Source organism: Kryptolebias marmoratus, linkage group LG1, assembly GCF_001649575.2.
Source record: "Kryptolebias marmoratus isolate JLee-2015 linkage group LG1, ASM164957v2, whole genome shotgun sequence".
In the NCBI taxonomy this organism is placed as follows: domain Eukaryota; kingdom Metazoa; phylum Chordata; class Actinopteri; order Cyprinodontiformes; family Rivulidae; genus Kryptolebias; species Kryptolebias marmoratus.
In genome coordinates this window covers 27,376,454-27,398,474 of record NC_051430.1, presented here as the reverse complement: position 1 = coordinate 27,398,474, position 22,021 = coordinate 27,376,454, and the positions used below count along the sequence as shown (strand labels likewise).

The window sequence follows — 22,021 nt, the reverse complement described above, 5'->3', positions numbered from 1 at the left end:
GAGGGCGGACGGGTGAATTTTTCCCACTCTGACTGCAGCTATGAGGGACGCTGCACGAGGTCCGGGCCGCCCGTGGGTGCGTTTGGGTGGGGGAGGGACCCACAGCAGCACCCACTGCTCTTCAGTACATGCTTTCACATCAGAAGCTCCAAAAGTCTCAAATAACAACAGAAAAAGTCCCTAGATGTGTTGCAAGTTGCTTTTTTGAATGAGTCACTAAAGGGGTTTCAAATCCTGCTAATTATAGCAACATCGTTGCTAAGTTGTCAACACTGCCAGATTTTGTTTTTGTTGTTTTTCAGGCTTGCAAAACAACTCTTCCTCAAAACTGACAAACCAGTGTGAAAGAATGCAACATTAGCTAATATTGAACCTCTGTACTTTGGCATTTCATCATTTGTTTAGTTAGTTGCTGTTTTCTTAACCATGAAAGTATATGTTACTATGCAAATGTACGAAGCACAGACCGTTAGAAGCTAATGGTGCTCAAGCTGCTCAATGTATCAGTCTGCTGGGAAGAAAAGAAAGAGACAGGAGGAAAGGGGAGAAGGAGGATGGGGTGAAGAAAAAGAAAAAGTAGGCTAAAAAAATAAACAAGGCAAGAAGAGAAGGAGGGCTTAAATAAGACAAAGGGAAACTGAAAAAAGACATTTGACTGATCTGCTTTCTATTAGCCGTCCAAATCCTTTCTCCTTAATGCTCTCACTGGAATTATGCTGACAAAGGGGGGAAAATCCAGGGCAATTTGAAGTTCTAGCCAACTGTTTGCACAGTTATCCATGTGAGGGGAATAGTCTCAGACTGGAGGAAAAAAAAGACCAGTTATATTTTTGGCTATTCATTGTATCTTGTACTTCTTCATTCACAAGTTCATATGTGCTGTGCTAAGTCTGATGTAATGATGCAGAATAGTGGTTGAAATATAAAGAATAGCAGCTTTAAAAAAAGCAATTGGATACATTCTTTGTCAAAATCGATGTCCTCCAGCTTTAACTTTTCTAGCCTAGTTTCCTCTCATCACCAGCTCGTCTGAGTGAGTTTGGGAGGCTTGCTGTGTGGTTGCTTTAATTTGTGCAATAGAAGTCACCTTATTTTAGCTCGGTGCCAACGTAAAGTAGTTTTATAAGGACAGTTTGAAATCCCATAGTGTGTATGTGCCACTGGAAATCTAGAAATACAAGTGATCCTGCTCTCCCCATCATTCTGGTTGCATGCTGACCTCAGTTCTTAGTGGTTTTGGCTTCGGAAAAGCACCAGCTCCATTTCCAGTAAATGTCATTTCATAGTTTCTCCATTTCCACAGAGCTGAGAAACAACATTTATCGTGTAGAAGGACTGCGATTAGACAGTGTTTTCTCTCAGACAGAGTGTCGACAGGGGTAAAAGATGAAAGCTTTTATTTTTAATTCTCCTCTGGCCATGACTGATGCAATGAAATGACAGAATCTCAGAAAACTGTGCCACAACAAAAACATATTACATAGAATAATTAAACTTCTTCACTTGCAAAACATGAAATTTACATTAAGGCTTTTCAAGGCATAGTTTAATGAACATTACCAGCAAGTTGTGGAGAACATTAAATGAGCTTTTTCCGAAGCATCTCCCTTCCTCTTCACTGAAGTTTATCCTACAGCTTTAATCAACCACCTTAAACCTTCAAGATTAGTGAAAACCTTTTCTTGACTCAGGCCATCGTTACACTTTCAAGTGTAACTCGACTCCACTTTCTTTCTGCTTTGCATTGCAGAAAATATTTGTCTTTTTCTCCCTCACTCATAAATTTCTTTCTTCCTCTGCTTGCAGGGACTGAAATGGCTACCAGATGTGGTTCCAATCTGTTCCTGTTGCTATGGAAACGTAGGGACTGGAATAGGTTTTGTGAGTCCAGGGCTTTTGGCTGACTCATACATCCTGAGTTTTAAAGCCTCGCTGTTTCTACAGACATGGCACATTAAGGACGCCCCAGGTTCAACTGATGTTCAGCCTGCCAGTTGAGATGTCACTGAACATCTCAACTGCAAGTTCTTGTTTTTTTAATTTTTTTATTTTTTGTTCAAATGTGAATTATCTTGTAGCATTACTCCTCTGTGATCTTTTGTTTTGCTTGGAATTAATTAAATGAGCTAAAGTATTTGTCTTAGCCAACTGCAGAGGGAAAATGAAAACACAGTTATAACTAATTTATAATGCACATCATTCAAGGAGAAGCAGAAGCAAACATTTATCAATAGTCATACAAATTTTTAGGCTACAAAGTTTGCTCTGAAATGTTCTACATACATGGAGACATGTGAAGAACGTCTTCGGTCTTTGGCTTTCCCACAACATGTTAAGGATGAAAAGCTAAGGAACATGTGTTGCTACGCTCAGCTGAGAATCCTCTCCATCTGCGAGCTGAGGATGAGCAGATGGAGGCAGTTGTGTCAACATTCCTCTTCATTCCGGGAATAAATCTGCCTTCAAGATGTTGTCACAAAGAAAAATCAGACAATTTGGGGGAAGGGCAGGAAGATCTGGCATGAAATCTTGCTGACAAGTCATAGAGGAAGTTAAAATTGAGCTGAATCAGAGTTAAGTCCAGGTACACGCAGCGAGGTTGTGAAAAGATTTGAACATATTAAAGACTAAAAAGCTAGTCCAGCATCTTTTTGAGGGTGTATTTATTGAACTATGAACTACTAGATGCTAATACCAGCACACTAATACTCTTAAACTGACAGGGTTTACAGGTTGATGGTGAGCAGTTATTTGCTGTTTGAGGTTTAATGTGTTAATATGCTAATATCTACATGTTATGCACTGCAAGTAAAAGCTATACTTGAATTTGGCACTTGAAAGTGCTATGGGACATAAAAATCAGCAAGGACATTTTTTATTAAACTAAAAACTTTACCTTTTAATGGGTTATTTGTTTGCTCAGACTACAACTCAACATTTTATGATTCATTTCTTGCAGGCATTCCATGATTTCACTAACAAACAGCAACATGCCCTGAGCTTTAGCTTACCAAATGGAGGAGAAATTAAGATGCCATTCTTACTATGTTTAACAGGAGGAAACAAATATTGCCCTAATATCGCCCCCTAGTTCACAGGGATCATGTCTGTACAAGGAAAGGCAATTTTTTCCTTCACGTAAATCCAAATTTACTTCGTAGGTACATGTCAAAATCAAAACAAAGCCACTTCAGCTTACGTTTACTATCTCATGATCTATTGATTGATCCAGTTTGTGCTTCCTCTATCCCCCACTAAAGACACGCATGATTAGGTTTGTCACACAAAGTTTTCACTGTTTTCCACTCATGAAAGGAGCTGTTGTCTCTCATCCTGAAGGAGCCAATCAACAGTCTCCTGGCTTCCTCCAGGCTCTTTGAAGAGTTGCTGTGACCGAACGCCTCCAGGCTCCTATTTCATCCCTGAGACTCAGCTGTCCGAGTCCACAGTGGAAAGAAGAAAGGGTCAAATATCGGTCAGTGTCTTAGTAATTTTTTGCAGAGATTTCAGCAAATGTATGCCCTGTAATGCTCGGTGTAGTCCAATTTTATGCCTTGTTGTTATTTCTAAGGTGGAATCAGATTGTGAGAAGAGAGAGGTTGTGACCCCATGAGAGTAAATAGAGGAAACAAGTTAGGGTATCAGAAATATTACTGCACAGTAAAATTATTGAGCTAAATCAACCAAATAATGAGAATTACTTTTAAAGTTGGCTTTGTATTTGTTTTGTCAGTTAAACAACAATACATTATAGGCAATCAGTTCTCCATAAACATGCTTTAAAGTTGGTAATAGTTTTGAAGGTTTCAGGCCCCTATTTAAAAAAAATGCACTAAATGTTTTCAAAAAAAGGCAGTGGCCAGTCAAACAAAATTGTAACTTTATAATTGAACAAAAATTGTTTTAAGTATTTGCAAAACAAAGTGGCATTATGGTAATTTTGTACTGTCCTTTTTGTATGAGTTTGTTTATCTGAGAAAATAACAAATGAAACAATCAAGAAGGTTACAGATGTCCTCTGCAGCTACAATGCCATATAATTACGCTCTGCGTCATACAGTTAAGTGTTACACAAACAATAACATCAACAGAGAACAATTACGAAGCCAATGTAAACTATACAGATGTGCTTCAGAGCCCAAAATAAGCAACATAGAAAAAGAAAAAGCAAATACAACATGAAGGCCATTTCATTGACACCAAAAAGAACAGAACCTGAAAGGTCATATAAGCACAGCTTACAAAGATAATAAAAAAGTACACAATGTATACAAGTAAAAAAAAAAAAAAAAAAAGTAATGTTTTGTACCTTGATAGACATGTTACAAAATCATTCCATAAATGTGACATTCTTGAGCTGAAAACATGTCAATGGCAGATTATCAAAGCTTTTTGTTTTCAGTTATCCAATGTCTATAACTCTTGTTATGAAAGGTACTTTCAACACAGCCATCAACTAAATGTAGTTTTTCTACTTCACAATGTAATTACTCCAGTTTCATGTAATAGAGCCCAATACTTTTTCCTGTGTACGAATTTTATAATAAACACTTGAAATAAACACTGGCAATAAGACTAGGCAACTTAGCTTTTATCCTTAACTGTTTTTGTTCAGGCACAAGTACCATTTAACTTTAATTTTGTCCCAAAGCAAGAGAATTAAAACAATGTTTTTCCTCATTTAGCATACATCAGCTAGCTTTAGATAGACCTTGAGGAGCAGACCATTCTCCTGCATGTTATCCTGCTGAAATTGATGTAGAACCAAAATCACTCAAAGTTGACAGTGACCTAATTAAAAGGAGCACAGAAACACATAACAGAATGCTTCGGCTGAATGATCAGCCAAAAAAAGCAACTGATTACAGAAGAAGGTTCACAGAAACATGCAGATAATCATCAGTTACAGAAAAAGTGAAATAAATGACATTTAAAAGCATGATATAGGGTGATGACATTTAATGTAGCTTTTTGTTTTTAGTTTAGTCTATTGGTCTGGTGCATTGTTGAATGTAGAAGTGGAACTCAGGGAAACTGGCCACTACTGAAAGCTTGTTGGCCCTGAAATGCTCCTGTCCAGTTACTGGTAACCTAACTTTTTACAGGTGAGCACAAGTTACAGATGAAACATTTTTTGACAGCTATACTGATGCAGTATTTATGCCTTGCTGTAGATAAAACAAGAAAAGAAATAACACTTTGCTAAAATTGTATTTAACAGAGAAAAAATTGTAATTTTTATGAAACATGAATGCAGCAAAACTGAATGAACTGACACCCACCCAGCAGTGTGCCACCTTTTTGCAAATTTCATGGCCTATAAATACTACATGTCACCTGCTTGTGTACTTGGCACTTTTGTTTTTAAACATACTGTAGCCCTCTCATAGCCCTTTGATTAAAAAAATCTGCTAATGGTGTAGCTGTTGGAGGAAGAACTAGCTTCTGTGATTTAACTAACCATGTCTGTCAGAATGACAATATTCAACAGTAAGTCTTAAGATCCAAAGTTGAAATGGAAAACAGTGTAAACCTATGTAAATGATAGATACGTTTTAAAGAGAAAAACTAGTGTAGCTTGATTTATGAATGTTAGAGCATTTTTATTATTATCAATAATATTATTATTTTATCCCAGAACATTATTGTAAATCATTTTGGGAGTAAAAGATTTTGCAAATATATTTGATAACGATGAAGGCTTATAAATCTGACAGATACTTTAAACCTTTTATTCCTAACAATTAATACTAAAGTAAACATTCATCTGCAGTGAGAGAGCGAGGATTATCTCCAGAACTGTCTTTGATGTTGAACTATATTAGAAAAGAACAAATAAAAGAATAGCTTGCAATCATATGAGCACCTAGTTATTTACTAGTTTTTTGTACCTGTGGAAGAAATACATGGAAAAAGGTAATTTATTTTATAAATCCTTGTAAATTGAAGTTGTCCATTAGTATATTTATATATGGTTTGCATAGAGATGAATGTATTTTGTAAAATATCTATGCTTCACTATTCACTCAATGGTGTCAGTCATAGCCACAGCTTGTAAGGTGAAAAAAACCTACTAGTTATAGAAAAGGTTTTCTAAAGTTTAATACAATGATGCATAGATGTTATTATGATACACCTCCCCAATATGACACAGTTGCACCCTTGATTTTAAAAAATTGTATTACTCTTGAATTGTCCTTCAGTCACATCACCCATGTTCTTTAAAAAAAAACTATGTGGTTGCTACCATCTAAAAAAATCAGTCTTTGGGAAAATTCTTCACAAACTTTGTTCATTTTTTATTATTTAAAACACTTACTTCACAACCTGAGGTGGCATAATGGCTGTCTTTTGCTGGGGTGTTTTGCTTTCAGGGGTATCCAAGGTACCTCCTTTGCCTTTCTTCCTTGGTGGCTTTTTTATAGGTGTCTTCTTTGGTGTAGAATCCAAGAGGTCCCCTGTCTTAGAGCCGTTCAAGTCCTGCTTCTCCGGGCTCTTGACTTCAGAGGTCTCAAAATTGTTGCTGACAGGTGCCACCATCTTCTGGAGGCTGCTGGAGGTGGGCAGCAGAGGCTTGGCAGAGCCCTGCTGGCTAAGTCCACTGGAGGTGGTCCTTTTGGCTTTCTGTGGAGGAGTAGGCTTCTCCTGGTTGCCCTTGGGTAAAGAGAGACCATTGGTCTTTGTCAGTCCTGTTCCCTCATTCCTGTTGATACTTTGAGTTTTTTCCTTTAGCTGGGCAGCAAGCAGAGTGGCTGCTTCAGAGTTCATATGAGGATGGATGACCTTTGGGCTCTTGGGGGGCTCCTTATGGGTCTGCTTTGGATTTTCAACACTCTTCTTTTCAGGTGAGGAGCCGCGTAAGTTACTTATCTTCTTTAAGGCATTTTGAACAACACCATTTATGTGCACCATGTGACTGGGACTGCTGTGCTCATTCCCAGTTTTTTTGCCTAGCAGAGGTTTGTGTTTGCTGGGGGAGCCATTTGCATCTGTCTCCTTGCCCTTGTGTTTTTTCTGCTGGTCTCGACTCTTTTCCTTCATTTTTTGCCGCTCCTCACTCTTAGACGAGCCATCACTGGAACTTCTCTTTTTCTCCTTTGATACAGCAAGTACCTTAACCCCTCCTTGTTGCTCTGACTGTGGAGACCCTGTTGTATTTCCGTGTATCCATGACACTTTGGGCTTAGTAGACGGATCTGGTGGGCGTGGTTTTGGCTTGCCAGGTGAAGGTGGTGGTTTTTCACTACGCTTGGCCTCTGGTGTAGGGGTGTCATCACGACCTTTCCCATCCTCTTCCTTGGATTGCTTGGAGAGGCGGGTGATGCAGGCATAGTGGGCCGCAGACTCAGAGCTGCTGTTGGAACCCTCACTATCAGAGGACTTAAGTAAGGATTGCTCACTGTTTTCTGGTTTGACACTTGTGTCTTTTAGAGAGGTGTATTCCCCTGCATCCTCCTCATTAGGATCATCTTCTTCATCTGCAGCAGGGCTGAGGATCTGCTTCTCTTTGCTCTCATTCATAGATTCTGTTGATCATTTGCAAAAGAACAATAAAGGATGATATTAGTTCAGTCAATTTTCAAGTTTTAGTTAGTGAAAGATTATCTGGTAAGAACATTATATATAGCTGTCTATAAAACATATTTCAAGACATTTTCATAATGTTCTTTGTTGGTGTTGTTTTTTATTCAGTCCATTGTTTCTAATGTTATAAAAGTAAACTAAACTATCTTATTGGCACCAGTAGTCAAACAAATGCAATAAAATCCCCACTATTTCAGACCGATTCACAATGTCATACTTCCAAAATAAAAAGTGGAACGGGTGTTTTCCATCAATCTTCAAGGAGTTAAGTCGTCGTATGAATTTCTGACTAGACATATGCTGACTAGACTGTTCCATTTCCTGTTTGAAGTTGGCTTATTCTCAAAGTAAATCCTGGAACAAGATGGCATATGATTAAAAGCCAACTATCTCCATAATGTGATTTACAGAAAAGCATGAGTCACTGCACTTTCTCACAATAAAACTTGACTTCTTTAGAAACATGTGAACACACACACGCAGTGTGTTTGTGTGTCTGTTTTAAGACCTTCTATGCCAATGACAAACTGAGAATTTAGGTGCGTCATTCTAGATTTCAAACTGTTTATTTATTTATGCCATGACTAACCTTCATGTGGAACACAGTAAACTGGCCCCTCATCTCCGCTCTCAAAGGAAGAGAAGGACTCCTGGGACGACCAGGAGGAGGGGGATGGCTGCTCAGCCACGGAGGGGGGCTCGATGAAGCTGCAGTTGAAGGTGTTCTCTGGGTCATGGTGTGCTACTGAGGACAGAAAACAAATGCAAAAGCCAAAAGGTAATTTAGAGGGGTTTGTGCATGCTATAAAATCAACAGTCAGTTTCTACTCAGACTGGGTAGACTTATTGAAAGAGTTGGTTTTAATATTAGGGTTCTTGTTTGTTTGTTTTTTGCCCAAAACCTTCTAGTAGAAAGAAATTCAAGAAATTCAAACACTGTATCAATGAATTTTACAATCAGTACTTTGATGGGCTACCAGTTGTGGTAACTAAAATAAAATATCCAAGAAATTCTGTGTAAGTACTAACTTCTCAAAGCTATAGAAACAACGGACAAAGAGAAAGCTGTTCTAGTGAATTAATCAATAACTGGATTCCAAGTTTACTGCTATGCAGCATTATACCCTGCATTATAACAGTTTGCTGTCCAGCAATATGAGCTTTTCCCACTGAACCCTTTTCTTCATCTATATGTAGGTCAAATGCTGTTTCTCTCTCAGTGTTTCCCTTATTTCTTCCCTGCCCCCATCTGACACTGAAACTTTCTGCTGACCCTTCATTCTCAGGACAGCTGTGGTTCCTGAGGCATACTTGGGGTTTATCTTTCCATCTGGTGTGAACAGTGTAGTTTAGATCAATGCTGCATTAGCCAGTAACTTTGACATGATAAACCACATTAGATGCTCTTGTTTACATACCCGACGACACAAAGTTCCATTCGTTTGTTTAACCTTCAGATAAACCCTCTGTGGAAGGATTTTAAAGACTATATTAAAAATCAGTCCAGGACCAAATCCTTGCTCATTACTTGTTGTTTGACTTACAAAAAAGATCAAAACAAAACAACAAACAAACAAAACTATATGGTGTTTTGAAATCTATAACTGGATATGTGCAGCCTATGTGACTTCTACAAACTCTGATAGATGGAAAAAAGTGCAATTGTAGAGAAGACTTCCCGGCCCCATTTCACTTTCCTTTCAACTTAAATGATCTTATTTAAGAACATTTTCTCACCTCATATTTGCATTCCATAATTGTTGTATGTTTATCAACAAAGTTCCACAAAAATTGCAACTCTTAATTTTATGAAATTTACATGATTTAGGTGAAGTATGTGCACAGGAGAACTTCACTGAAAGGATTAGGGTTCTGTGGAGTAATTTTCAGTGGTCTGTTCCTTTTGGCAGACAGTTATCAAAGTAATATCAGTTTAGCGAATCAGAGAAAAATTCCTCTTGAAGCTAATGGCTAATGGCACACCAAGTCACACAGAGTAGATATTTGGCATTTAAAACAACTCAACTAAAACAAAATGTAGGATCCGGATTGTGATACAGATCCCCACCAAAATGTAATTGCTTGTTTTTTTCTGACAACTCTAACATTTCCTGAAAATTTCATTAAATCTGTTCATTAGATTTTAAGCAATCTTGCCAACAAACAGACAGACAGATGGACCAACAAACAAACCAACACTACCGAAAACATAACCTCCTTGGCAGAGGTAATGATAGCAATAGCTACTGCATGAGCAAATACAACACAGAATGTTTATTTTTATAACTATACAAATTTAAACAGTATATATGAAAGGCTGTGTCTACTACAAATTTTATACAGTATATAGTATTAATAGAGTTGTATATATTTTAAAAAAGTAGATTATTTGCCTGAATTGAAAACTTGATTTCTAGGTGTTTGTATATAATGGAAACACAAAGGAGGACTATGAGCAATTAATAGGGCAAGAATACGACACATGTGTTTGTTTTATTTCTGTGCTTGTGCTAGGTTCTTCACTCAGCAGCAGATAAGCAGAAGGAATCTGTCCTGGGAATGTGGAATAGCTAACCTATGCAAAGTTATCAGTCCTGCTAGTCAACAAAAACCAACACATGGGCCGTTTTAAAACAATATATGTATGTGGTGTTGAAGAACAACTGCCCTTGAAAGCTACTTCCTCCAGACTGTGGGTTTAGTGGGGCAGATTGCACTGCAGACTTGACGCCACTGTGATCCCTCCCTGTGAGAAAGCCTACACACAACAGGGCATTATTGACTGGTCACAGCTGCAGAGCACCAACACCACAGTTGCTCTGTGGGGCTGAGGTAGCCATGAGTCTGAGAGGTAAAGTGCAGCAGAAAAACTCCTACAAATACCTGATCAAGCTTTGGAAATTTGGAAACTGTCTGCAATATGAAAATAAATAGGTTGTAGCCCATGCAGAGTTTCAAACAAACACTATACTGAGAAAGATCCAACACATAGCCTGTAGATCAAGAACCAATCCTTATGAAGTTGTCACTATTGAAATCGTAAGTTTTTAAAACTCAATCTGACATGCTCATCTATAATGATGCACATATATTTGACTTTATAGTGTGAGAATGTTTTCTTCCACTTTATTACGTTGCTCAGAGCTTCACTTTGAGTGCCGCTCAGAAAACATTTGCAAACTCGAGCCAATCTTTCTTGGATAAATAAAGATGAAAAAACAGATGGTGCTGCTCATAGCACTGATTCACAAGGAACCATTTAGACACAGAGGATGCAAGGAATGCCGGACAGCCATGAATACACGGGGCGTGGAGTAAATACACTTAAACTGGAATGCTAAACTTCAAGCAAACAGCCTAGTTTGGCCATATGGAGAGAGGGAGACAATGGTTTACCTAGATGGTCTCTGGAAATGACCGCAGCAAACATTGTATTCTGCTGAACCATGTTCATCCTTCAAGTTGTTGTTTTGCCACATTTATTGACACTGACCCTTGTGTGAATAAATCACAGTTCTGACACTAGCTGAAGTAAATTTGACCACTTCCTGTTTCCAGCCCCACTGGGCCCCTCTGGAATGCATGTGTTCAGGACTGTCGAGCTCCTGACAGAGTTAGATTCTGAATGGTGCCAGATCACACTTCTGAGGGCAGCCCAACAGAAAACATAGGTGCAAATGTTTGAACTGGAAAGATGTGAGCAGACAGTGACAATTTGCAATAAGTTTAATTTAGGTTTACATTTAAGTTTAACTAATAGCCTTGTTGTATAAAGCCAGGGAAAAAAAGCCTTTGTTCTAATTGCAGACTGAACAAATTCCCATATCTTTTTTTCTGTATGTCTTGTTAAAGAGTCTAACGTGTCATTATTTAGGCTGCAAAAAATATTGCTTTAATATCCTACACAAGGTTAACAAATAGATGTATAAACTGACATGGATACATTCTGGCTGAAGTAATGAGGTAGAAAACACAAAAACCATATACTCCAACTCCTCAAACGAAATCGAGCACTTATGTTCAAAAACAACTTTCACAACAACATATATATTACTAAGATTTTTTCTCTCTCCCTTTTTAAGCATCACATGCATTATTTTTTGCAGTGCTTGAGCAAAAGAAATGTTAGTTGGCTTTGTGTCGCTGGATAGTCAATTAATCTTTGGGCATTTAAAATGTTAAGAAGTATTGAAAAGTTTGCAGAGAATAAATGCTTTGAGGTTGTGTGACACAATTCATAAATCTTGTCTTTGAGAAACATTTAAAAGGAATGTTTAATGGCTTTATTCCTAAGTTGTTGCTAAACTTCTTTTTTTTCTTTTGTCATTGGAACCTTCAACAAAATAATTCATAAATCACATTGTCTCTGACTTAACTTAGCAATTCTAAACATTTTCACATTTAGTGTATTTTAATCTAAGTAAAAAATACTGTCCTCAAAATCTAAAAAAAGATGCATACAAAAATGCAAAAAAAAAAAACTTTGAATGTTTAATATGCAGCAGATTGCAATCCATTTTGTACCATTTTATGTGCTGTCACGTCACCAGCTTATTGTAAAAAATTTGGTAAAGAAAGCCAGATATGATCATATAAAAACCAACATATAAAGAACATTCAGTTGTAAAAGTCTGCACTATAAAAGCTCAAAGTATTTCTGAATTCTGAGCAAATAAAACAAAAATAAACACGACAAACTGATTGCAATGAGGTTTTAAAGATCATTTTTGTCTACAATAGAAAGAGACTGCAGTCACAGACAGATCTGTCACACACGCCATGAGACCTCCGCATGTAGCAGCAGCGTTTACCCAAACAGTGCAGCCTTTGATAGAGCGTCACTCACCAGATGGGCCCCCCAAACAACCACTTGCCATCATTTAATAACACAACCTCCTTTCTAAGCAGAAAATAAAAAATGGAGGGAGGAGAATGATGGAAAAAGGGAAAGAAAACGAGAAGAAAAGTTTAGGGTTGTAATAACACATGGCATTCAAGAGTGCCAATAATAATAAGGGGGTCTAAAACCAGTGCATTCCTTTCAAATGAAACCCCGTCCTCGCCTGGCAGCCACCATACCCTTTTCAACCCTATTCGTCATTTACACAGCAGATGAATGTAGCATCGAAGGAAAATGCTCACTTTGACTGCCATTTATTGCTGCCATTGTCTTTGTGCAAAGCTGGAAACATTTAAATGTTACTAAACCTACAAATGACTCAACTTTTAAGTTGTAAAATCGCATGCAATGTAAAATATAGCTTCTGGCAGTCGTGCGGTGAGATGTGAGAGAAGTTTTGGGGCTTACCGACTACTTTGGGCAGTTTCTGTCGCCTCAGTGGAATACGGGGAAGTTTGGTGCTGATTCTGCTGAATCGTCCACACAAAATCCGCTTGGCTTTTTTGCTGTTGGTAGAGTTGTCTTGGTTAGCACTGAAAAGGGATGATGGCATGGAAATCCAAAATGAATCATTCAAAAGAGGCATTTAAGACCTGGCTGTCTGCCTCCTTTGAGCCCTCAAAAGAGGGCTCACACTTTGCTCCATTCCTAACCACACAATCACATTAGAATGTAAAAGAAATGCTTAGATTATAACTATTCATTCAATGATAATTTATTCGTGAGAAAGATTCAAACATAAATATGTATCTTCTTTTCATAAGGATTCCTGTCTTTCACTCACTTGTGGTTGTCTTTGTGTTGACAGATGCAGCAGCAGCACAGGAGTGAAAGAAGGACAATCAGTAAAAAGGAGACCAGAGAACCAGCTGCAATCACACCCATCCGCTGGTTGGGCTCTGAAAGATAAAATTCAGGGAATACTGGGTGTGCCACATGTGTGGAGGGAATGCCATTTTCAAAAAGGTCTCCCTTTGTCTTAGCTAATTCTAAAAACTAGCAATTAGTACAATTTTATGACTTACAAATAAAACTTCATCCAAATGAAGAATATGGGGCTGTAGATGCCATTTATAAAAAAAAAGCAGAGGGTTGCATAAATTTTCCCAAAAGACACAAAACTAATTTTTCTATCATTGTAGATTTCCTGCAATAAGCTTCCTCCTCTCAGTCTTTTTGTACTAAACGCCATCATCATAAGTCCTTGATGATTTATTAACACCCTTCCCATTTCCAACTGGGATACGCCCCAAATGTAATAAAATACTGTATTGCATAACTATGGACAGTATTTTGTGCCTGCAGGGACATATGAGAATGAAAAAAGTGGAGAATATGTTTCTGTTAGAGGTAACTCTCATAAATCTTGCTGAGCAGTCTGGGTGTGGCATGTTGTACATGTTGATTTTGAAAAGGGGGTGACGCAAGAGTGACAAGGTCCTGTGATATCACTGACCAACCTGCCACCATTTATTATGTCCACTGGCCAACAACCCAGTCGTCTCCGTGTGCTCTTAGCTGATATGCTCCTGCCCATCTCCGACAGCCTCCTGCTAAACCACTGAGTTTCCTTTTCTCTACTCCCTGTCTACATTTCAGTTTTCTTTTCATTTTCATTTCTCCATCCCCTCCTTTTCATTTCTTCTTCCTTCCTTCCTTCATTTCCCTCTGCTCTGGCTGGACAGGAATAGAGTCAACAAACACAGCCATAAAAAGGACACCGGTTTTGGTCTGGAAATGCTTTCAGGGCCCCTAACTCTCCCACTAGACACATTGACCTGAATAGTTGTATTTGTTGCTACTTAGTTTGTATAGTCAACTGTCATTCAATTAATACACAGTGACAACTGCTGTCATGCTTGACAAACCCTTTGAGTTATTTTGGTTTATGCCGCATGAAGGGCTATACTTTCCTCTGTTGTCTCAGGAAGAAATGATAACACCAGCTTTCAACTGTACTCTGATCACAAAAAACGAGGCTGTTTTTTAAAAAAAGAAGAGTTTCTTACGAAGATGGCAGGCACCAGACACAGGATCACAGTTCTTGTCATGGCAGGGGCAGGTTTGGTTGCAGTTGACTCCATACTGGCCAGGCTGACAGGTCATATTACAGCTTGAGTAGGAAGGAGAAACGAAGACAATGGGCGTTTAATGTTTTGCAGGTGGCACATGTGTGAAACGGAACAAAGAAAGAAAATGTGTGGGTAAAGTCTTTGTTCTTGTTTTCTATGATGAGTTTGTCAAAAAAAAGTGTTGAGTCCTCGAGCTGTAAAACGTATTTCTCAAAATGTGAGCAGAATCTTTTGGTTTCCAAGATTTATAGGTGTGTGGCAAATATAATATGAAAGCCATCAAGCCTTTTTTATTGTATACTGTTAATCAGCCAAGGGCATAAACATGCCTATTTTTTTTCTTTTGAAATGAAAAGTCTTATGACTTACTAGAGGCCATAAAAGCCTGGGTCACAAAGGCACTCTCCGGTGACAACATGGCAGATGCCATTAAAACAGTGGCTACAGTTGTTCTTGCAGTTCTCGCCGTACGTGCCATTGGGACAGCGCACCTCACACCTGCCACACATAGAGGGAGAGCTGTAGTTAAAGTCATAATTAAAGTTATTTTTTAAACAGAAACACAGTACGAGTGTTCAAAAGTAAGTATGAGGTCTAATATTTAAGCACTCTGTCACTACATTTCAAATGTTCCATAAAGTCCTAAAAAGCACTAATCAAACAACATATTTAGCATTTGTTTGCAAGTTCATACCTGTCCCCAATCCAGCCAGGATTACAGTGAGAGCATTTGCCATGAATGTGGTCACAGTGGTGACCATCCTTGCAGGCGGGACACACTTCCTGGCAGTTTTCGCCAAAAAAACCCTCGGAGCAATGCTGATCACATCGTGTCCCATTCCAGCCTCTTTCACAGGTAATGCAGCGTCCCTCTGTCACCTTGCAGGGCTGCTGGCCTTTGCAGTGCCCACACCTGGTAGCCCCCAAGGAACAGAAGGGAAATATGATTTATATTGTCCAAAATATAATCATCTTCTCATCTACATTTTATGCATTGAAACACATGTTAATCTAGTGATCATTTAAAGAGTGACATTCAACACTGAACAGTTTCTGCTGTCTTTTTGGTCATTGTTGTGTGTGGTACAGAAGGTAAAGCATTTAACAAACATGTCTTTCACATGTTTGTTAATGATTATGGGATAATATGAAGATCAGCTCACATATCTCACAATATTTTGCTTCACTGAGTAACATGTTCAGAAATTTTATCAGCTACAGCACATAGCCAAGCCTTTCACTTAATCACAACCTCAAAACAGCACTTTGTATAAATCAGACAAGAAAAATGAGGATTTGTAAAACGGCATGCTTCTTGTTTTTAGACAAGATAAATTTGCTGTCTGATTTTTTTTTCCCTCCTCACCTGTTCCTACAGTTTTGACCATAAAATCCAGCAGGACATGGTTCCCTGCAGAATTTCCCACGATAACCAGGAGTGCAGGTACATGATCCGTCAGCCTGGTTGCACTTGCCATGGACGCACTGGCAGTATCGTTCACACCGTAGACCCCACAGCTTCTCCCGACACAGGCAGCGGCCCGAGTACTGCTCGCATGGCGAGTTGTTACAGTTACACTGGACTGCACAGTTCCTCCCCATCCAGCCAGGATGACACAGACATCGCCCTGTGTTCACGTCGCACACAGAGTTGACACTGCAGTAGCAGTTGTTGTTGCACTGTGGACCCCAGACCCCAGGGTGACATGTGCATTTTCCTGTATCTTGGTCACACTTGCCCTTTTGGCATAGACAAGCCTTCTCGCAGTAAGGTCCCCAGCGATTGTGGTTACAGGTACACTTCCCAGTCAAGTCGTCACACTGGCCATTAGGATAACAGTTACATTTCCCCTTGCAGTCAGGGCCCCAGAACTGGGCAGGGCACTCTGTCAAAACATAAAGTAAGACTCTGTGAAGGTATGCATTGTGACTTGAGCTAAGTGCTAATACTTTAAACTAGCAAAAGTAATTCAAAAATATTAATGTTTACACAGCTAAATTAAAAAAAAAAATCTAAGTGACAAAACATATAAAAAATTGCTAAACTATAAAAATTAAAAAAACAACATAAACAAAAAAACACCTTACTTGTGTCACAGCTGGCTCCAAAGTATCCATGGCGGCAGCGGCATTCATTTGGCCTGACACACACCTCATTTTCTTTGCAGGTGAAGTTGCCTTCACACAGAGCTGAGATGAAAAATATTAGGTCAAATTAATACACAATGAGCCATTTGACATCTTTTGATAAATGTTAGCACTACTGCACATACCCGTCAGACATTCATCCCCCAGCTGCCTCCATCCACTGCAGCAAACCACTCCTGATGACCTGAAAAAAGTTAAATGACAAAATAAGAAGACAAAGATTGAAAAAATAATAAGAAAGGAAAACGAAAGATATTGAAGAGGCAGCATCCACACCCAGCTCACGTAGCTAATGCTAAGCCACAAAACACTGTACATGATGCAGATATTTGGGACATTGTTGTGCAATGACCTCATCATGGGTAATTCCATGTCTGCCTAAGATAAATGCTCTCCAAAGGGCTTAACCTCTGAATCTGTGTAGTTTATCATGCTCTCTGGCTCTCCCCAGCCGTTGGGGAAGGAGCAAGAATACTTAATGGCAATATTTTGCAGACAGTATGAGGCCTGACAGGAAAGAACGGATGTGTCTCCTCTTCCTCTCACGCCTGCGACCTCTTTAGGCCCCTGCAACGCATGAGCTTCCTCTAAATTCTTTGAAGATAGTGGCTCCTTTCAGGAGAGCAAGACTGGGTTTTAATCTGCCAAAGTAACCGCATGTCTAAGATCGTACAACTAATATCTGTTTTTTGACTTGTCATGATAATAGGATGATATTTTTAAACTATTAGTATTATCCCTATTTTTTAGTGACAATGTTTATTACAGTTTTTCAGCAGTACTGCTCTAACATTTGATGACCATTTTGTACAAATGTCAGAACTGGGAAATGTAATTACACTTAATTGGGTATTAAAATTAGAATGTTTGTCATGTGAGCCTTTACATCATTGCAAAGTTATGTTTCAGAACTTTGATAGCTTCTCTGATTTATTTATTTATTTATCACTTTTGTCCTTTCCGAAACCATCACATGATTTACTCTTAATTTAAAAACTAATGAGTGCCGAAAAGCGATGTCACACCCAAGTTAGGACTGTGCTGAAAAGCGATGTCACACCCAAGTTAGGACTGTGCTGAAAAGCGATGTCACACCCAAGTTAGGACTGTGCTGAAAAGCGATGTCACACCCAAGTTAGGACTACATTGCCATTCTAACAAAACTCAGCAATGTCAGGGTTAGACTACACGTTACTGCAACAATGCTTTATCAATGAGAAGATGGTCAGAGACTGAATATAAAGGCTGGGCTGATAAGGGAGTGTGAACAGGTGAGTGATTACAAACTGGAGACAGGTGTAGATGGGAGTGGCAGGCTGACATGGAAAGCCACAGAGGAACAGACTGAGGGCAAAATGGAAATGACACTGGGAAAAACTGGAAACTGAAACTAGAAATACACAAGAATAATTCTACTGATAAAAATAAATAATCGCAAAGGGCTAAAGATCTAAACTAAAACACAAGTAACAGAATCTTAAAACAAAAATCTCAAAAGAAAACATAATAATCAAGAAAATAATTGATCCAATAAAAAAACATCAATCACAGATAATCACACAGAAGACATGAGGATGCACAGATGGAAACGCACTCATGGAACAACATACCTCACAACGCAGACAGAAACTATGAGAAACAGAAAGCCATAAAGAGAGCTGAGCTCTAAAAGCACATAAGACAGATCACACAAGACCCAAGAATGACAGGAACACACAGGAACCATGAACAGATCTCCAGATACGCATGAAAACAGATCTATAAGAACCACCAAAAACACAACCAAGATGGCTGAAAAGAAAAAAAACCCATAACAATCAACAAAAATAGCCAAATCCTCACAAGCAGTTGATTGTGTAATGTGAGGACACAATGGAAATGCTGCCAAGTAATGATAAACTCTGAACTACTTCCTTCAATTCATATGATTCAATGGAGAAGTAATAAAACTGTTACAGAAAAACAAGTGAATGGTGCAGAGAGGTCACTATATTGAATGTTGAATAAACAAGAAGGAGAAGGGTCAAACTTTAGTGGCAGTAAAGAGGCCAGAATATTATCGCTTTGAAAATTATTATTTACTTTATAACTTTCATTCTGCATGAATAGGAAATTGCAGTAGCTGGCTTCTCAAATAAGGTATTTAAAGTTGGGTTTGTTATGATACAAGAAAACAATCAATCAAGTAATCAACATTTATTCATAGAGCCCTTCACAATACAAAAGTTAAATCCACAAAAGGTTAAAAAACAAAAACAACTGGACTTCTGTTCTGTAGCTGAAGACATATTGCTTCTCAATTCAACAAGAAATCTGAAAGCTAAGTGTAGCTAAAGGCAAGCTAAAAGCTAACTGTAGCTGAAAGCTTGAATCTAAGAGTAGCAAAGTAGTAACTACACGCTAACAGCAGCAAAAGGTTAGCTAAAAGAAACAAAAGGCTGGCTAAAAGTTGTAACTATGTAAAGGCTAGCTAAAAACTAAAAGCAGCAGAAGAGTAACTAAAAGCCAAAAGTAGCACAAGACAAAAACAGAGCAGGTTTGCTGCAAATTTTAAAGAAAGCAATGTTTTTGAAGGAACTGAACAAGAGATAATTGTATTTTTCTATATGGAAATATTTGTTAAAAATGTTTTTTTAAGTATAAAAATGACAAAAAACAAAAGTCATAGCGGCCATCTCCTGAATGAACTGAACGTTTTGATAGAGGGTTAGACACAACAGCACAAACTATGCAGAAGTAATTAGATTACAAAAAATGCATGGAAATAATAAAAACAGGAAACCAAAAAAATTGACTTTTTTTTATCCTACATGCTTGAAAGTTACAGTTATAGTTGTTGACTTTTCTTTCACGTGACTGCCCAAACATTTACAAACTTATGTGAGAACTTTCAAGACGGCCTCATTTTCTAATTTTACAAAATTCCAAAAGCTGTCCAAAGTTTAAACCCTACTTTTAAAAGGGTATACTCAACACTGTTGGTATCAAACGGTGCCACGAAAGCTTTTACAACACAAGACGTTTTAGGGTCAAAGAGAGCGCCCCCTAGAGGTGCAGCAATTTTCCAGATGTAGTCTGAACATCTGTATAACTGCTTTCTTCAATGGGCCCCTCCTCCTGCTGTGGCCTCACCAGACAGTCCGCGTAATGCACAAAAAATAGGTCAACGAGAATGTAATAAAAACTGCTCTTATAGGGACAATAAAGTTTATAGACGTGGACAAATACTATTTTAAGGCATTTTTATTCTTTTCAAAACCATCATAAGTGAACAATGAAAACGTAGGCAACAAAAAGGTCAAATAGTATGTTTATAAACGCGTATTTTCCTCAAATTTTAAGGAAAATTCAACTTTTATTATGGAATTAGTCCAGTTTTTTTTCTGAGAAAAGACACCTCGGAGTCAAACATCGTCAGAAACACAAACTGGAATCTTCTGGATTTGAACATTCAAGCTTCGGCTGTTGTGATTCTTACCCTGGTGCTTTGCACACATTCCTGCCTTTCGGGTTGAGTTCTTGGCTGAAAACGCAGAAAAAGAAGAGACAAACCACCGCAGGAACAGCGAAAGAGTTCTTTACTTCCATTGTAAAAGCAGCAGCATCCTTCTAGACGCAGCTTTTATTCCGCATTGTACTTCTCCAAAGTAATGAGGAAGTTTCGCTGCGTTTATTCCACTCCAGTTTCTTCCATGCGCATAATCCAGATGTAGATGATCAACTAAACCAGTGAACTTTTTAAAATCCTTTATTCTGAGTTTGTTTTAGAAAGTTTTGCCTCCTCCAAAACGACAGAAAAACTCCAGCAGCAGTTTAAAATCAGGTCCTGAAAGTCAGTTTCCTTTCCGCTTGTTGCGCTGCGCATTTATTCCATGAAGAAGCGTCCAACAGAAAACCAGTCGTCCAAATGTTTGCCCCTCCTCGACTGGAAATGCGGAAATTGTTGCAAAACTTTATCAAAAAGTTATAAAGATGATGTCGAGTTTTCTTTCTTTTTTCCGTGGAGAGGAGCTCAGTCCGTTACTCGGGTCCTCTCGTGCGCTCTCATGAGCGGCTGAAGGGAAATTCCTAATTTGATCCTCTATGTTTGGCTTTGCGCGCCATGCCTCCGCCACCACATTTACATACTTAGGCTTGTGTGGAACATGGGCGCAACATGGGCTGATTTAATGGCTTGAATGGAAAACAGTACGACCTTAAGAACTTGAGTTTTCTATTTTTTTTATTTATAAAGACAACAAGATAATAAGAAAAGTACTTTAATGCAATGGAAAACTGACTTCAACATTCTTGTAATATAATCCCAAACAAATAAATAAACACAATACATTGGAAATAAATAACACCTATCATTATACAAATAGCAAACTGTTTTTGATAATAGAGTAATTTACCTAAAAAAAAACTTTATTTGAGAGTTTTTGTGGATGAATGGGAAGTGAGTGTGCGCTATTGTGTTGCTCAGAAGGACATGTGAGACAATAGCTCCCCCCTCTGTTACCAGGACTGTAATGATGCTGCCATATGGCATCGACAGCATAAAGCACCTCTGAATGTCAGGACTGTTACAGGAAACCATCTCAGATATGCTTCAGGAGAACCAGTCCAACTTAGTCCAGCGTTGGAAAACATAATCAAACTTTTGCTGAGGTTGAAACAAGGCAAAATACTGCATTACAAGGAAGCCATATAGAAACATTTGTAAACCTACATGTTATTTTAAAATGGTCAACATTTTTCCTGCCATGTTAGAACAAAAATTGGAGCATGAGCTGAAGTGGGGTTAGGTGTATAAGCCAAGTTTTATGTTTCAGTACTAGACTTTGTAGCGTTGTTGAATTTTTTGAGCATTTACTAAAATGTCCAAGGCTATCAACTGGAGCATACAGATTGTGTGTGTGTGTGTGTGTATGTGCGTGTGCATGTGAGAGAGGGGAGGGTGAGGAGTGGGGGTTCAGTTTAATTAAACTCATTGGACCATTCTTGTGTTGATCATGTGACATGGTTTGAGTTACTTCCTGTCAGACTTCACAAGCATGTTAAAAAAGGTCAGCCATACTAATTCATTAATTGTTTACATCAACCTTAAAATATGATGTAAAGGAAAAAAGCCACTTTTTTGGTCTTTACTGAAGCCATTCTGGTCACTTATGACAATAAGTGTAAAGGTGGGCTAAAAAAGCAGAGATCAAACTGTTTTTGTTGAATTCTCTGGAGTTTTGATGTAAATGTTCATCGAAGTTGGAGATATTTTGGGAGCGCAGCAGTTGCGTCACCAGCTTTCCACCAATCACGTGATTCCAATTTGACAGTTTAA

General features: G+C 38.4%; 1 protein-coding gene across 4 annotated transcripts; it reads right to left on the bottom strand.

The window, feature by feature from the left end:
- Positions 1-1,380: 1,380 nt before the first annotated feature.
- On the bottom strand, positions 1,381-20,822 carry scarf2 (scavenger receptor class F, member 2). Of its 4 annotated transcripts, none has more exons than XM_017434723.3 (11): positions 20,183-20,822; positions 16,830-16,888; positions 16,645-16,746; positions 15,923-16,442; positions 15,251-15,469; positions 14,926-15,054; positions 14,494-14,597; positions 13,269-13,383; positions 12,893-13,017; positions 8,174-8,326; positions 1,381-7,526 (listed from the first exon to the last, which is right to left on the bottom strand). In XM_017434723.3, exons 1-11 carry the CDS (start codon positions 20,290-20,292, stop codon positions 6,316-6,318), a joined length of 2,847 nt encoding a protein of 948 aa, XP_017290212.1. In that variant the 5' UTR covers positions 20,293-20,822; the 3' UTR covers positions 1,381-6,315. The 4 variants fall into 4 exon arrangements, with proteins under 4 accessions (XP_017290212.1, XP_037830844.1, XP_017290211.1 ...); XM_037974916.1 differs by having other exon boundaries at positions 12,893-12,990; XM_017434722.3 differs by having other exon boundaries at positions 8,174-8,329; positions 20,183-20,821.
- Between the last annotated feature and the right edge of the window lie 1,199 nt (positions 20,823-22,021).